The 17,104-nt window shown below is 36.1% G+C and overlaps 1 protein-coding gene and 1 long non-coding RNA gene across 9 annotated transcripts; both read right to left on the minus strand.

Annotated features, from left to right (window-relative positions):
• Positions 1–564: 564 nt before the first annotated feature.
• On the minus strand, positions 565–4,918 carry LOC115924913. Its single transcript, XR_004064472.1, has 3 exons — positions 3,222–4,918; positions 2,771–2,884; positions 565–2,499 (listed from the first exon to the last, which is right to left on the minus strand). It is a non-coding gene; the product is annotated as an uncharacterized LOC115924913 (long non-coding RNA).
• Positions 4,919–5,130: 212 nt separating this feature from the next.
• Positions 5,131–16,863, minus strand: LOC115924912. Of its 8 annotated transcripts, none has more exons than XR_004064468.1 (4): positions 16,394–16,863; positions 15,675–15,762; positions 13,309–13,447; positions 5,131–6,001 (listed from the first exon to the last, which is right to left on the minus strand). XR_004064468.1 is itself a non-coding variant. In XM_030987772.1 (4 exons), the coding sequence occupies exons 1-4, from the start codon at positions 16,412–16,414 to the stop codon at positions 13,428–13,430; spliced, it is 231 nt and encodes a 76-aa protein (XP_030843632.1). In that variant the 5' UTR covers positions 16,415–16,863; the 3' UTR covers positions 12,442–13,427. The 8 variants fall into 8 exon arrangements, 3 of the variants coding, with proteins under 3 accessions (XP_030843632.1, XP_030843631.1, XP_030843630.1); XR_004064467.1 differs by having other exon boundaries at positions 13,287–13,447; XR_004064469.1 differs by lacking the exon at positions 5,131–6,001 and adding an exon at positions 15,051–15,128 and having other exon boundaries at positions 12,442–13,447.
• Positions 16,864–17,104: the final 241 nt, after the last annotated feature.

Raw genomic sequence — 17,104 nt, forward strand, 5'->3', positions numbered from 1 at the left:
TCTTGCATTTTTTTCCTCAAGTCTTACGCACATTTTGATACCATTTTCATCGAATTTGGATACACCTGTCAGGTGTTACATAGCAATTAGTATGCGCATATCATCAAAAAGTGCTACAATTGCATATATCCATGTACAAGCAGAAATGTGAATACAGGTAAATAGATGTATAAGTGGGAGATATGAATTGATATCAAATTGCTTTGATACGTTTCTCAAAGTAACTTGATGTATTCCAGAACAAAACAATACATTAGAAATAAAACAATAGATTGAGGGCTTAAAACCACAACTGTCTATGTCCAAATATGCCATTTTGAGTAAAAATGCATTTGAAAGTAGTTTGATTGCAAGCATAAAATCTGACAAAATGAAGTAGTTATGTTCAATGCCATTAACTTATGAATAATACTTGGTCAAACATCATACATGGAGGCCATGACCTTTTGACCCTGTCAATGTCAAAAACTTACAAAATGGGAGTGCCAAATACCATCCATGGAACTCTTCAGGAATAGCTAGGCTATTGCACAAGTTGATGAGATCCTTCTTCTTAAGGTTTAGTTTTTTTTTTAATGCTTCTCTTGGTAGACAAGGTCCAGATTACGTGGAACTGATGATCTATCTTCTCGTAGTCATCCAAGTAGCTATAGATGGTAGCAGATGGTGCCTTGCTCTTCCTTCCTGTATTGGAAGCTCTTTACATGTAGCCAGTTGAAGACGTGTCCATCTTCGTCTGGGCGTTTGTTATTCATGATCTGCTGTGAGAGTTTTTTCAAATCATAAAAGTCTCCATGGCACATGTTTATGACCTTGTATGGAAGCCGACGTCTTAATTTGTGGAAGATTTTTTACCCAGTCATGCATTGTGAAGACATTGATGTTCTTTTTTTCTGTTTCAATAGCAGAATGCATGCTATTGCATTCCATGTGGGAATGCCCACTCTCCAGAAAATTGTGTGCGATGACTTTGAGATGTGTGTTCTGGATGGCATAGAGTAACGTTGCAGCCACATTCACTTTGCAAATCAAAGGAAGCCGAGACAAAAGTCCTCTTTCCAGCAACTACCTTGGCCTGGCATAGCTGCCAACATTTGGAATTTTCAATTAGTAACATTTAAAGTAAAACTGAATATCATGTGCGCATAGCGAACATCACGAGCACGAAGTCTCTTTAGCCGGGGTACTAGATGCTCTCTGGTGCAATCTGAGCCTATTTTAGGGACCATTTCCCATAAAATTCAACCTTTTAAAATGGGTAGTTGAGTAATTAGAAAAATGAGTTCTGAGAAAAACACAGGTTTACCTGCCTTCCCTGACACTCCCATACTACTCATTTAGAGCTCTGTATGTTGCAGATTTTGCTCTCTTCGGAAAATCAGAGTCACATTCCCTCATGTAGCAGGGTGTTGTTTGGCGAGCCTTAGTAATAAGGACACTTTCTAGAGTTTTGTTGCTCATGGACCCTCTGAAGTCAGTTTTGTTCTTTCGCACCTGACTGAAGACCCTTTCACATTCAGCATTGGTATGGGGTATGGTTAGAATCCCAAGCATTACTCTTGCAAGTCTGTCATAGCACAGTTCACCAGAAGCATTCTTCTCTGTCATCATACTTGTCCACTGCTTGTCAGTAGATTCCTCATTTTGCACTAAGTACGGAAGCTGAGCAAGTTGATAGATAAGAAACTGGTTCTCCAGAGCATCTAGGGCACTGTGCTTGTCTTCTTCTTCCTGAAGCAGCATGCAGGGGAACTTGTTGATGAAGAATTTAGAGAAGTTAATTTGGCATCCTTCTGACATGCAATGTCAGCCACTTGCACATGGATGAGAACATCAGACTTGAATGGAAACTTACTTACAATGTAGTCACATGCCTTGGTGTAATATGAACGCACTGCTGCATAAAACTTATGGCAATCAGACTCATCTAAAGTGTTCACAATTTCTCTTGTTGCGCTTCCTATGACCATTTCAGATTCTTCACGAAGATTCTCCTTGTTCTTGTAGTCCAGAAGGGTCAAGTCTGTGGCTGCAATGATTGCTTGTGGAGCTACAATTGGCTGTACAAGTCACGCAGTAGACTTTCTTGTATTCCTTTCAGCTTGTGTATCAGAGGACTTCTCATCTGGAAGATGACACTTTTCTTGTCAGACGCAATGATGCTGTGGCTGAGAAAATGTGCAATGGCTAATATTGGGTTTGAGTGCAATGACTTCAGAATTCTTTCCTGTCTTGTTTCATCCTTTACTGTCTGTCTTGTTTTCTTCTTTTCTCCACATCTTGTTTTTTTCATTTCCAGTCATTTTACTAGAAATCGTACTGGGATGACTGGAAGTTCCAGCCTTGAGCACTGTTGAGCCTGTTGCCTTGCCGACAAGTTTCCCAGTCTTCTGCTTCTTGCTAGGTGTATCCGAAGTGTCCCTCACTTGTCGTTTTTCCCCGAGTAGTACAGCTTGAAGATGGTCTACTGTGTTGTGGCTGTGGTGCTTGAAGTTGAACCTGGGAGGAAGAAAAATTATTGATTACCATATGAGAAAGAAATAAGACTACTGACACTGTTTACAATTAAAAAGATACACTACATTTGAAATCTTGGCACATGACTAGCATTATTGAATAAATGTTTATATCTGTAAACTGAACAGCGGAGTGAAGATGATTGGAAGAGAAAGAGCTAACAAGTAAATGAACTAAAAATAAGAAAGAAAAAATGATGAAAAGGTACATATTTAACTGTCACCCTGTATATATGATCAACTTTTGTACTCACTTGGGTCTGAGACTGGGCAGGTTTGCTCACATGTGGTGGATCTGCAGACACCTTCTTGGGAATGCGGAATGCTTGGAGTTGTGCAGTCATCTTGGTTTGGTGAGGAGGCTTTTCCTGTAGGACAAGACAAGTTTAAAAACTTCATGCGATGCCTGCAACACTATTGATAATGACTTTAATTTATAAGCAAACAATTTAATTACACATTAAATTAAATTTTGCAATTACCATTCTGGTTCATGTAGTTTTTTATTTTTTTCAAACTATTTTACAATGTAAAATGAAAATAACTATTGCCAATTTGAGGAGTAAAAGCTGATTAATTCAAACATTAAGAAAGCTCTCTACTGCTAGGGATAATCTATTCAAATCTGGTAATTTTAATGATGGCCATATTTAAATGGAATGAAAAGGAGTAGATGCCTTGTAGTAATACATTTTCTAGCCTTACCTGTAGTTGAGATCCCTGAGCAGGTTTATTTTTCACAGCTGGAGTTGGCTTCTTTGGAACAAGTGCAGTCTGGACACTATTCTTGGTTGCCTTGGTCTGTTGAGTAGGCTTCTTCTGCTGTGTCTGTTCAGTAGGCGTCTTGTGCTTGGTCTGTTGAGTAGGCTTCTACTGCTGGGCTGACACTTTGCTAGATAAATCTTGGCAAGCATTGGCCCAAGCTCAGCCATCTCGTACAAGCATGTTTCAGAATTGCCTGCACTAGCTTCGTTCCCAATTAGCATCTGGAACTTCTTGAGATTCAATTTCCTGTTCACGCTGGCTTCCAGATAGTAGAACACATCAATGAGGAGCGAGTCAATTGAATATGGTAATGCAGATGACACAGCTTTGGCAGCAAGATCAATTAGTTGATTGGGGCAACCAAGCACAATGAGGTTTGGCTGACACTTTCTGAGGCATGCCCCAATTCCCTTGTGTACACCAGTCATGCCTGATGCATTGTCTTATCCCAATGATGTGCAATTGTCCCATGAGATATCATGATTCTGCAGCTCTGTTATGAGCAATTGTGCAATATTTCCACCAGTTCCTGCCATTTCTAAGGTTGGGAGGGAAAGCAGAGTACAAGAAATTTGCTTACCATCATGGTAGTTGATGACAATTGGGTATAGTTACTGTCGCTGACATTACTCCCATCAGTTGATATTGCAAATGGCCGTGCTCTCATGTCTGAAACGATCTGTCCTTGTTCATCTTTTGCCATTTCACGCACAAGACAACAAGTTTGGTCCTTGCACTGGAAAACTTCTTAACCTCCTCAGAATTAGGAAAGGTTTTCCTCAACAATGGTCCCATGTGACTTGCAGCTGACAGAGGAATATTGTGCTCCAAATAAAATGATGTAAATAAGCACTCAGCTCTAGTTATATTAAAATCCTTGGAGGTTGACATCCATGATGTTATTTTTCATGCCGACGATTCAGACTGGAAAGCAGTGATGTGTTGCTTTGATTTGCAATGAACAACAATGTCATTACAACCGCCATGCAAAATTGACAAATCTTGGCGACATACCTTGCAAGTTGCATGATGTTTGCTCTTTCCTGATGATACAATGAAGTCAAAGTCAAGTCAAAGTCATCAGCATATTTCTTGTTGTAAGCTTGTCCTCTTTTGCGCTCCATCTTATTCACAATGATTTCCTGTCCTACACGATGCAAGGGTACTGCTTTGGAACCTTAAGCCTTTGTTTTTCGCACGAGATGGGTTTCCATGAAATTCTCCTTCTGTTCTCCCGACAACTGGTCATACTTCGTACATGTTGCACATTGGTCTTTTTTATTCATCATTACGTTTTTTCCGGGCAATGATATGGTGTTGCTTGGCCACAATCAGTGGAAGCTGCATAGGGAATCTAATCTGCTTAATTAGTAGAAAACTGCAAGTACTGCGCAATTCTTAATGAATGCATGAAAGTACTTGAAACAGTCTGGACATGAAAAGTAAAATGGCTAATGGACATACATGGGAATAGACAGTTCTGGCACACAAACTGAAATGAATATACAGTACTTTGGTGGACTTAACTCAATTTCACAAAAAATGGACATAGACAGTTCTGGTTTTAAGCCCTCGAGATATAATAAGAAATAAAAAACAATATAATACATATTAAAGAAAATAACATGAAATTTGCATATTCAAAATTTATGCAAATTAACCTTTGCATTTTCAAATATCGACAGCCCCCCCCCCCCCCCCCCCCCTGCAGTCAGGGGTTGCTCAAAATAGCCCAGGGCCAGTAGAATTTCAGAAATATGTTTGCTCTTTCATTAAAATTTAATGAGAAAATTGTAAAGCACAGTTTTTGTTGGGGTTGCAGGGGTTTACTCGTACATGTTTCTATGCGATTCCGTGTTTGTTTTTTTTGGGGAAAAAAGATTAAAAATTGTATTTTAAGATCGTATTTCACTCTTATTATCGTACTAAATATGATTTAATCGTACTGGTCGTACTCCAATTTTCATTGACTCAAACAACTTACATCATAGTGAATAACCTACTCAACTAAAACGCATTATCACTACCAAACAATAACATTCCAGCATTGCGTCCCGATATTAGTATTCTTTCATTATCATTAACCTTCCCATTTTGATATTCCATATATAACCATGATATCAACCTCTTCTTTCAATTCAATTAAATTAAATTTTATTTTATTCAAGTCCATTTAAAAAAAGTACATTGAAAAACATTGTACATTGACAACATATTTACATGTAGGATACACAGTATACATTGAACTTTAAACACACAATTAAAAAGAGAAGTAAAGACAAGAGTAAGAAATCAAGGAAATAGATAATGTACATGAAATGGAAATTGCAAAAGAACCAAATAAAGGTTCTGTCGAGGCAATTCCCAGCTTATTAAAATACCGAAATTTTTACTGATAAAGAATTAGAAAAGCATAGTGACATTATGGCAAAAAAAGAGTTTAAAAGTTTAAAAGTTATAAAAGTTATAAAAGTTATAAAAGTTATAAAAGTTATAAAAGTTAGGATGGATTAATTATTTTGTAGAGTCTTTACTTAAATACTTGCATGTTTCATTGTCACGTTCAAGCTTGATCTCTGATTTGAGTGTCTTCTTCAGAGTGATGGTTTCCACCGTGAAGTACCTTGTCTCCTACTCCAACCCAGTCAAAAAATGAGCACTTTGCAAGGTTCATGGAATGTTCCAACTTCAATATACGGATCAGGTCGACAATCCTTAATCTGGGAAGAAAAAGCATGGATGTATGATCTTGTTATCCATCCACCTATCAATCCAGTATTCTAAATGTGCACCATTGTTTTAGATTTGTAAAATATTATCTATAAGTTCGAAATACATGTACATGTCATGATGTGAGTGATGTTTAAAGATACTAAGGTTTGAAAGGCAAGGAGTGACAACACATAAATCCTTCAACTCATCACCTTAAGAAAAGGGTTTTTACCAACTTTACAACCTGCTTTCAATGTGATGTCCATGGCAGATGATATCATTGATAAGTGTACGGTAAGCCAATAAAATATTGACAACCCTTTTAAAAAGGAATAATATTCATATTCATTTTTGCAAGAATGAAGACATGATAAATGAAAATGTTTAATTATCAACAAAATTAAGAAATTTACTCGTTTATTCTTCTCATTTTACTACTAATATTAAAAAGCAATCTTAACAGCTTCATGGTAACTATAATATGTAGGGATGACCTCTGTTTCCAATAAATCTAGTCCCTTGCTGTACACATGATCTATCAATGTTCCCTTCTCAGTAGTAGCATTAACAACATGCTGTTTGTAACCTTTATTACACATTAGCTTGTTTACCTGTGAAGAACCTTTAAACAAATCCTCATTAAAATCTCCCATCACAATACACCTAATGCTTCTTTTGTGTAATGCATCTAGCAAATTGTCTAATGATTCACAGAATGATTTGATACTATATGATGGAGGTCGATAAACGACTGAAATCACAACAGAAACTGGTTTGGTGACAAGAATTGCGATAAACTCTAAGTTGTCGACAGATATGTTTAATCTACTTGAATATGTATTCTTGATATACATTGCAACACCTCCGTGCGATTGTTCTTTGAGTACATTTCCAACTCCAGAATTACAGTATGACAGATGTCGTGGCTGATGATAAAATAGAAAGTTATCTAAAATAACGTCACAGAGATCATCATCATTAATCCATGTTTCGGTCAAGCAAATAAAATCTACATTCACAAATTGGCACTGGGATTTGAAATCAGTAAAATGCTGTTTTAATCCTTGTACATTTTGCATTACCAAAGAAAAGTTATAATCGTGAATATCTTCAGAAGTTTCATTCTCGATAAACGGCTTCATAATCTCAATGCGTTCTTTAATTTCTGGATTACAATATATACGTTTAGGATCGAAATGTTCTATCACAAGTCCAGATAACGAAGTAACGCGACTAAGCCCAACATATGCCTGTCCAGATTGAAATACATTTTTTAATGATACAACAGCTTTGTCTAATGTCGAACCTTGTACTTTATGAATTGTGCAAGCATAAGCAAGCTTAAGTGGAAATTGTTTTCTCACATATTTCTTACCAATGGATTCTTCAGACATTTCGATTGAATGAATACCAATATCGGCCTTCTCAAAATTAACTTTGATGCAAACTGGATTCAAATTTGTATGATCCGTTATTATTTCTGTTACATTTCCGAAACATCCATTTGTCAGGCCTTTACTAACATCAATGTTTTTGAGCAACATCACTCTAGCATTAACTGCAATCCACAGATAAGGAGGCAACTGGGTTTTCATCTTTGTATAAGGTTTTTCCAGTATTTGATTTCCTTTTTTAACATCTTTGTCCATGTCTTGTGCTTTTACGCATATCACATCTCCACATTTTGTATGCAATAATTTCTTGTTCCAAGCATCTACTTCATTGTTACATGCATAGATATGCAGAGCATTTTCACATTCTTCGCCAGTTTCACAGGACTTGAGCATTGCTAGGTCTTCATCACAGAGAATTTCATCCCCTTCTTTTACACGTAATCTATTTAAGAGAAAAGCGAATTGGGTATCGTCTTTTTGTCTCATAATGTCTTCAAGTTCTACTTTCTTGAAATTAGCATTCCACAATGCACCATTGAGTGTGTCTTTATATAAAGGAGTTCCTAAGACTGGAGGTAACTGATACATGTCTCCCACAGCAATAACTGAAACACCAGCAAAAGCAGTTTGATCGCGTGATTGTTTTATTTGTCGTAGGCGGCCGTGAATGTAAGACATCATCTTTTGATCTACCATTGATACTTCATCTATGATTAAAATTTGCAATTCAGCCAGCTTATTTCGAAGGACACTTATTTTGTTATCACTCAGCGGTTGATACAGTCTTTGTGCATTGATTGGAATAGAAAGAATACTATGTATAGTATTGCCATTGATATTGTATGCAGCTACTCCGGTTGGAGCCATTTTCAATACTGAGACATCATCAGGATGTGGCAACATTCGGGCTAGTATACGTGTTGCTTCATAGTAAAGACATTTGATCAAATGACTCTTTCCAGTGCCAGCACCTCCAGTTAGAAACATATGAAACGGTTCGACCGATTTTCCATTTACTCTATCTAAACACCACTGTCGTATTTTGTAAAAAACACTCTGTTGCTTCTCATTCAAAGACCTCATCAAAGAATGTCCATCTTGTTTGGAAATTTTTACTGAACGTAGTTCGATGCTATAGTCATCTTTTTTCGGTTCATTCTTTAAATCTGGGATATCAAGATCTCCATCACAATCTTCGACATCTACATTTTCTTTGGGATGTTCAAGTCGCTCTACTTCCTTTTCCGGACATAAAAGACCCCATGCATCTTCGTGTGGACCAAATTTGTCAAGATGCTCCTGTGCATGATCAATTGCATCGGCATTCATTTCAAACTTCTTTCGGTTAGTACAGACAATTGACCAGACTTTCTCCAATTCACGTCCACATATTTTCACAGAACCTGTCTCGTAGAACTCTTCATGTGTTTCAAATGTTGGGGGCTTTAATTGTCCATCTTCAAAATATGGCAGAAACAGTTGCAAAATGCTCAAATAATATTTTTCGGGTGAGATGATGGGTGAGAATCGGGGATATCTTACAACTGCATCTCCCGTACGAGTACGCTTCTGAATATATCCCAGATCGTTATCTAATTTAAAGACATTTTTACTTCTTGTACTTGGCTTTTGGGATGCAGTTAAGATTCTATACTGAGAACAAAACGTTGCAAGACACATATCACTGAATTCTGCGTTTTTAGGTCGAGCTTTGTATCTGTCGAGCTTGCTAGGCATCCAAACATTCTCATCATCATCATTATCGTTATCTGGTCTGCTTTTTATAACGCTTAATGGTAAACTCATTCTGACAGGGTTGGGTCCAACAGGAATGAATTCCACTTTCCTAGAACATTCTTTCAATCTGAGACTGCAAACACGATAGACGCTTTCTTGAGCAGACACTTCACGATTTTGCATGTACACCTGGCCAAGTTTTTTCATGCTTTCCTTTGCGTTTTCATTTCCCTCTTTCATTTCTGATAGTGTATGACTCAATAGCATTCCGATTTCTCGTTCAGCTTTTGACATGTAGGATACAATATAAGCCACGCATGCAAATACATTTGTTACGAACTGCAAATCCATGTTGGCATTCCAGCTTCTTAGTAGACTTGGATTAAACTGATTCACCCATACATCTTGTATTTCTCTTTTGATGATTATACTTTGTTGTGATGCTAATTCATTATGTGCATTCTCAAATTGATTTTGTGTAATGCCAAGCTTTTCAAAGAGATGGTTTACACTGTTGTACTCGATTCCATTGGATAATGCATCTTTAACTGACTTCAACAATTTCTCTGCATCATCTTTAGTCTTTTCAGAAGCTTTAACTTGATCATTGTCCTTTCCCTTATTTTGCACTTTCCCACAATCTTTAGCTGGAATCTCTTCAACAGGTGTTACAATGAATGTTTTTCCAGATGGTGGTCTCGGGAAATTAAATCTACACGCCTTTCCTGTTTTTGTGCAAGATTTAGAATGTTTCTTACTGTGTTGTTGGACCTTGCTTACTATTTCATGCAGTTCTCGATCTTCCTTTTCATCCGGTTTCTGGCAAGAAATGTATTTATCTACGAATTGTACGACATCATCATCTTTATCGATACCCAACTGTGGAGCATTTTGAACCCAGAACAAGGCATGAATGTGAGGGGAACCACGAGCTTGATACTCTACTCTCCAAAATGAATCAACTACTTTACCAATCGGTGCAGCGGGAGATAAAATAACTCTCTTCATAAAAGTGTGAAATCTTTTATCAAACATTCTGGCAACTGTTACTGGATTTGATCTTAAAAGATTACATTTTTCTGTGTAGTCTAATTCACTCGATTCCCTGGTGTCTCCTTTTTGTCTAAGCAATGTATTCATTAATTCTGGCCATCTCATATCGGCAGATGAGAAAGAAGCAAACCATGTGGGCTTTCCAAGCTGTCTTACCATTGCGAGAACATCTTTTTGTGTCTTTTGCCAGAATGGAGGTGTTCCACGAATTTGCTTTAAAAATTTATAGCCCTTGTCTGATTTTAGTATTTTTTTAACTTTCTCTGCATCTTTCAAATCTGAGGCAGTTATTGAAGACGAATCATCTTTTTTGTTTGGACTTTGCCTTAAAGCGATAGAAACTTGTGATATAACCTGTTGAATTTCATAAATATATTGTGCATAAAAGATGTAATCTGTATTCTGAGCAAATCTATTGTCCACGTGCATCAGTCGGTTATGCAGATAACGTCCTAATGTTATTTTTTCATCTCTTCTATCATGGAATGTTGGTTGACCTTTAGGAAATAACACTGGGAAACATTTGGCCTCATTGCTTTCATCTTGTAGAATTGATACCGGGCTTCTTCCTTCACAAGGAGCACAACATATTATGTCTTCAAAATACTGATCTAATATTTCCTGTCCAATATCTACTGGCTGGAGACACGAGTCTAACTGAATACCGCGTAAGCGTTCTTCCATATCGTCTTCAGTGTCGTTGTCATCTATTTTTTGTTGTAGTTTACTGTTGTCTTGCATGTTTTCATTAGCATTTTTGTCTTTGGACAAAATGTAATCAATTTGTTCTTCCATTTCCTTCCAATATTTTGCTAAACGAGCTTTACCACCGATTTCCACTGCTTCTTCCTTTTCATTATCCTGTTCATTTCGTTCAAGTGAGTTTTCCCATTTATCATTTACTGTAACATCGAAATACCACTTATTATTTGCTTTTAAATACTGCAGAGCATTAAGCAAGTTAGATTTATCTACAAATTTGTACTCATAATAGCTTTTGTACGACAATTTTCGTTTGAGTTTAACACGGATCAATTGATCTTCAGTCTGTGGTCTTGGCAACATATCTACTGTTTCATAAGTGTTTGAAGGCACGCACACGACTGGGCCATGGACTCCATTTTGACCACCTTTAGGCAACGCCATTAACTTCATGAAAGGGATATTCAATGCAATCAAATGCTGTTCTAAATTGTTCAGATTGGCAAGCTCTTCTGGAACTTCATGTAATTGTAAATTGTTCATATTTGCTTCTGGAGGTACTTTTCCAGCTTTCAATTTTCTATGACAGGTGAAGCATATCCATAGTGACGATCGGGCTGACTGGCCTATTAAACATTTTGACCGGCATTCTGAATTGCAAACATGCAAATATTCTTCACTTATGCATGTCTGAATTTTATAATTACTCTTTTTACATTTCAATACTTGGTTCTCAAAGAGAAGTTTTAAGCATACACAGCACACATATTCTGGGCCATGAGAAATTATCTTTCTAAATTCTTCAAGTACAATATCAAACTCTGACAATTTTACTGTTCGAAGTGCAAACCTTTTTCGATTTTGTTTTATTACATTTTGCCTATATTTTTCAATTCTTTTATATTTCATTTTTAAGCTCATCAATTTCTTTTCCTTAAATTCTTTACCTTTGTATCTAATTTTTGACAATATTTTCATGGTATCTTGTTGTTTTTCCTTGAAATTTTCATTGTTTGAATATTTACTTCTTATTTTGTTTTTATGCATTTGTCTGAAATGTTCATTGTTCGAATATTTACTTCTTATTTTGTTTTTATGCATTTGTCTGAAATGTTCATTGTTCGAATATTTACTTCTTATTTTACTTTTATGCATTCGTCTGAAATGTTCATTGTTCAAATATTTACTTCTTATTTTGTTTTTATGCATTTGTCTGAAATGTTCATTGTTCAAATATTTACTTCTTATTTTACTTTTATGCATTCGTCTGAAATGTTCATTGTTCCAATATTTATTTTTCATTTTAGTCCTCATAACTGTTTTAACATTTTCTTTGAATCCTTCATTTATCAAATATTTCTGTTTATTTCTATACAAAATTTTCTTTTTATAATGTAAATCAGAATGATATTTGGTTTTCATAATATTTAGCTGTATGTTCCTGAAATTTGAATCCTCTTTATACATTTCTTTTTGCCTTTGTTTGACATAAGCTCCTTGCTTTATTTTGTGTGATAAATCAGTGTTGTAATTCTCTTTTTGTCTTTGTTTTACTTCATTTATTTTTTTGATTTTGTAGGTTAAATCATTTCGATATTTATTCTTCGACTTATTTTTCCTCATTTGCGCATTGTGTAGACACTTTTCCTTTTTCTTAATGATTTCATCTTTGGCCAGGGCTCGTTTTTCTCTCATTTGCTGTCTCTTGCGCTTCCTAATTTGATTAGAACTTTCTCTGTTTTTACGTTTTTTTTTCCTGGGTCTACATTTCTAACATGAACTTCTCCAATTATTATTAATTCGTCATTACTATCAGCACATTTGCTTGCATCAATTCTTAAGCTGTCGTTCTCATTCATTTTCACCCATTTGGATTTTCGAATTTCCTTGCCATGGTCAACATCAACATTTGCATCGCTTTCGAGATTACTCCATTTTCGTTTTCTGCTTAAGATAGAGTTGGAATTCTGAACTTTCGTCACTAAATTCAATCTATCAGAGTCATTTTCACATTTAGTACAATTTTTTGAGTCTCCCTTATGTTCATTTTCATATTCTGTTTTTATGGAGTCATTTCCTTTCAGAAGACAACTATTATTCAGCTGTGGTTCTTTCAGTTTGGTTAAGGTAATTGTCACACTCTTCAGTTTTAATTCCTGACCGTTATAATGTACATCATGAATGATCGCTTCATTTGCTTCTTCAGGGAAGACAAATACATTTGGGTTATCAATCATCTTTTGTGGGGAAACACTCTCATCCAATATTTGAACTTCATCAAAGCTTTCACAATGTATGGAACATCCAGAGCTTCCAGACTGACTTTCACTGTGCGTATTTGACGAAGGAATTGGATTACAAACAAAATCCTGTAACTGTGGATAGCCTTTCAAGGTTTCATTCTTACCGGAAGTTGCTTTAGCACATACACTAGTTACTTCATATTCGGTGTGCAGGGGGCATCCCATTGATTTTGCTAACCTCATGCAATGCTTGTACACACCTTGCCAGCTTTGAGTATGAAGTACAACACTGTGTCCGTTACAACTCAGGAAACCTCGACTGCTTCTGGAATGTGAATCAAATATAAAGAAACCATCTTGACCAGATAATACAATGAAAGTACTTCTAGCAAATGTCACAAAACATGCATCAGAATCAGTACAGAGTTCTTTTTCGAGTGCTTGCTTCAATGTCATCGAAAGAGACTGGGCCAATATCAATTCATCTCCATCTAACAATCCAGTGACTGGTTCACGGCGTACTATGTTAAACAATTCATTGTACGCATCCAAATATTCAAATAGATCAGATATCAATAAGTATTGGTTGTCGAGTGAAGTGGATCGCTGTATGTAACAGTATAATTCATTACCGTTATTCAAAATCCTGTCTAGATCTGTACTTTTCCAATCATTGGCATTTTTTACCTTGCTATACAACAGTGCAGAAAGTGAATTGGTAACACACTGCTTTCCACTTAAGTCACCAAATCTTGTATCACCTTGATTGAATGTCCCTTGGGCAACAAGCGTTATTTGTGTATCGACTCTCGTGCATTTGTCTTTGTGATCACTTTCAAGGGTTTCGTCCTTGGTGTTACATTCGTTGTGAACGACTGATTCAGACTGATTACTTGCACACTGTTCATATGTCATGTCCAAAAGATTTGCAGTACCTTTCCTCTCATCGTGATTTATCGTACCAGTCTCCAACGTGAGCCTACGTTTTTTTCCCTTTGGATCAACATGGTTTTGAAATGTTTCAGGAGACTTATCCACTACTTCATCAATTTCTTCCTCTATCTGCGACTTGGATCTACACTTCTTCAACACATGCTTTACTTTAACATCAGCCTGAATTGATGGACATGGCAGAGTTCTCTTTGACGTTCTATCTTCTTTAGTTGTTCTTGTCTGTTCCAATGAATTGAAATTGCCAAAATCTACAGATTCAACAACATTAAAATGAACATTTCCTGTGTACAGTATATAAATTCCCTTATCAGATGTTACAATATTTATTCTTCCAGGTTTCTTTGCAGAGAACAATTGCCAACATGGTACTTGGTCATTGTATGAATAAATATCAGTATCGATTAAATTTGCTAAAGCGCTAATTTCAGTGTCTGTAGCCCACGTTCCGTCTTCCTTTATTCTACGTTTCAAAACATATTCTCTGACTGTTCTATATTCTTGCCTCAATGTATTACTAAACATGTCCTTGGTTTGCAATAAATGTTTCACAGTGGCATTTCTTAGAATTGCATGATTATGCTCAGTTCCAGAAATTACATAGGAAATTGCACGAAAGAAACAATTGCCATCACCAGTAATTTGTTTACTCTGTAAAGGAACTCCAATACAGCTATTTCTATCTAACCTTGAATCACAGCCTTTGCCTATATATCTGATATTCAGTTTTGAACAAATGTTCCGTTTGTCATTATTCTGGAGGGGTACAAATTTGAAATCTTTATCAGGTCTGTCACGTAATCCAAGATCTGCTACAAATTCAACTTCTTTTTCTGTTTCATCAGTACATGTGTACATATTAGCATCTATTGCCTTTTCAATGTCTTCATCTTTGATATTTGAATCTGAAGAAGATTCTAAAGGATTCCTTGAATGAGCATGATCATTAAATGACATATCAGTATCATTGTCTGTACCATCTTTTACTGTATCAAAGCTTCTATTCTCCAGGTCATTGTCAAACACTGCATCTTCTTGTACACCATCTGAAACATCTGAAAAATCATTTTTCATCATATCATCATTTTCCAATACCGATTCACAGACATTGTCTACTGGTTCATTTCTGGGCATATCTTTTGGTCTATCACAAACATTCAAAGGCATATTGCGTTCTGGTAAAACACTTCTATCGAATAAATCACATCCAGGACTTGTGTCTGTATCACTATCAGATTCTATACAATTTCTTGCACACGAACGTTTCACTGGTATATGAACATCACTGCCACTATCATCGTCCGTTTCAATTTCCCCATTTTCATCAAAATTTGATTTCAACAGATTATTCTTTGAATCGTCCTGCACAACTCCATCTGAACCTTTGTTGTCTTTCATATTGCAAATATGCTGGTCTGAGTGTGTATCATTTTTACATGTATTTGTATCAAGTCCTTGGTCACCTGCATTCATCGATATCTTTGTATCCTGCTTCTCATTCTTTACTGCTAATTCTATTCCTTCATCTTTGTCAAATCTAATCTCCGATTTATCAGAAGAGTGATTTCCATCAGTACCTTTTTTCCCTTTGGAAGACTGACCTTTCTTGTTCCTTGCTCGACCTTTCTTGTTCTTTGCTTCTTTTTTCTTGCCACCAGCATGAACTCTGTACTTTCGCAAATCCTTGATCTGTTCAAAAAGATTACAAGTACATACATCGATATCAACACATGTATCTGTTCTAGATTGAGTTGGCAAATTGCTTGCTATGTCTGCCCAGGATCGTGTTTGTGCTGTTTCACTTTGCACACACATGTCATTATACAACTTCATTGCATGTGGGGACTGCACACTGTAGGCATATAAACCTAAAAGAGTTTCTGTGTAAGATTGAACACTGATATCTTTTTTCTCGGATTTCACCTTCTTTTCTTTACAATCAACTTTCTTTCGGTCTTCCTTTTTTTTTCTGCTATGGCTTTCATAGAATGTCTTCATTGCTTTGCCGATGTAAGTTACACCAGGTTCTAAGACTTTGCCATTCACCGATTTTCTTCTGATTTTCCTGTCTGTTTGATGATCATCTATTGATTTGGGATACAATTTTCTTGATTTTAGTTTCTCCACCCATTTCGTCTTCCTTGATTTCACAATTACCCAGTCATCCTCAAATTTTTCATTTTGCATCTCTTCGTGTTCTATTTGGGATGAATTTTCCATAGCCAAAGGATTATGTCTATCAGACTCATTTGTTTTCCTGTCAGTTATATGATGTTGTGTTCCTCTCAATCGATTGGTTTTCTTTCCCTTTTTACCATACCTCTTCTTTGATCTGCCACATTTTCTTTTGTTGGTCGTACTTGATAGGGTCCTTGATTGGTTCAAATCCAAGTAACAGTGTTCATCATGATCACCAAGAAGTTCGTATCTATTGAAATGAGAAGGGATGCATACTTGATCAAACATGCGATGAGCCATGTTGTTATTTCCACAAAATGAACAAATCCAGATCAATGTCAGGTCACTCAGTCTGTCTTCACAAGGGAATCCCATACATGTCACATGAAAATGCTTACTACAACAGTCACATCTTGCATCACTTTCATTTTCTTTGATTTCATTGTTACAGATACAGCATTCATTAAGCTTTGGGTTGGTCACCAATGCACAACTAGTCAGTATATTCATGATTTCATCAAGTGTTTTCTTAAATTCAATTGTATCCATCATGGTAAATTTTGCTTATATACTTGCAACAGTTCTGGTTAATAATTACAAGTCTACAATTAACTACTTTCCAATCTACTTTACTCTTTAAAATGTATACCTCTTTTTTTCTTTCCCAAGATTTACAATATTACTGCTTTCAACTGTAATTATGGTCTTATCAAGTTCCAGGAATTAGAATTAGATTCCTGTTCCTCTATTATTCTTCTTTTATTATTTCAGTTTACTTTTAATTCCTTCTAGAAACTGCTAATAATTTCTTTGTAATTGACAATAATTATGTCTTCTAAAATGGCAATACAGT

This window comes from Strongylocentrotus purpuratus, unplaced genomic scaffold, assembly GCF_000002235.5.
Source record: "Strongylocentrotus purpuratus isolate Spur 01 unplaced genomic scaffold, Spur_5.0 spur5_scaffold_17, whole genome shotgun sequence".
NCBI classification, from domain to species: Eukaryota; Metazoa; Echinodermata; class Echinoidea; order Camarodonta; family Strongylocentrotidae; genus Strongylocentrotus; species Strongylocentrotus purpuratus.

Excerpts from the sequence above, each read along its gene's own strand:
- LOC115924912 (XM_030987770.1), bottom strand. The coding sequence starts at position 16,803 with ATGATGGATACAATTGAATTTAAGAAAACACTTGATGAAATCATGAAT. Across the intron at positions 15,763-16,393 it reads TGTGGCAGATCAAAGAAGAG|ATCAAGGATTTGCGAAAGTA; the intron begins GTATGGTAAAAA and ends CTTTTTGAACAG. Across the intron at positions 13,448-15,650 it reads GTCTTCCAAAGGGAAAAAAG|AAGCAGTCGAGGTTTCCTGA; the intron begins GTACTGATGGAA and ends TTCACATTCCAG.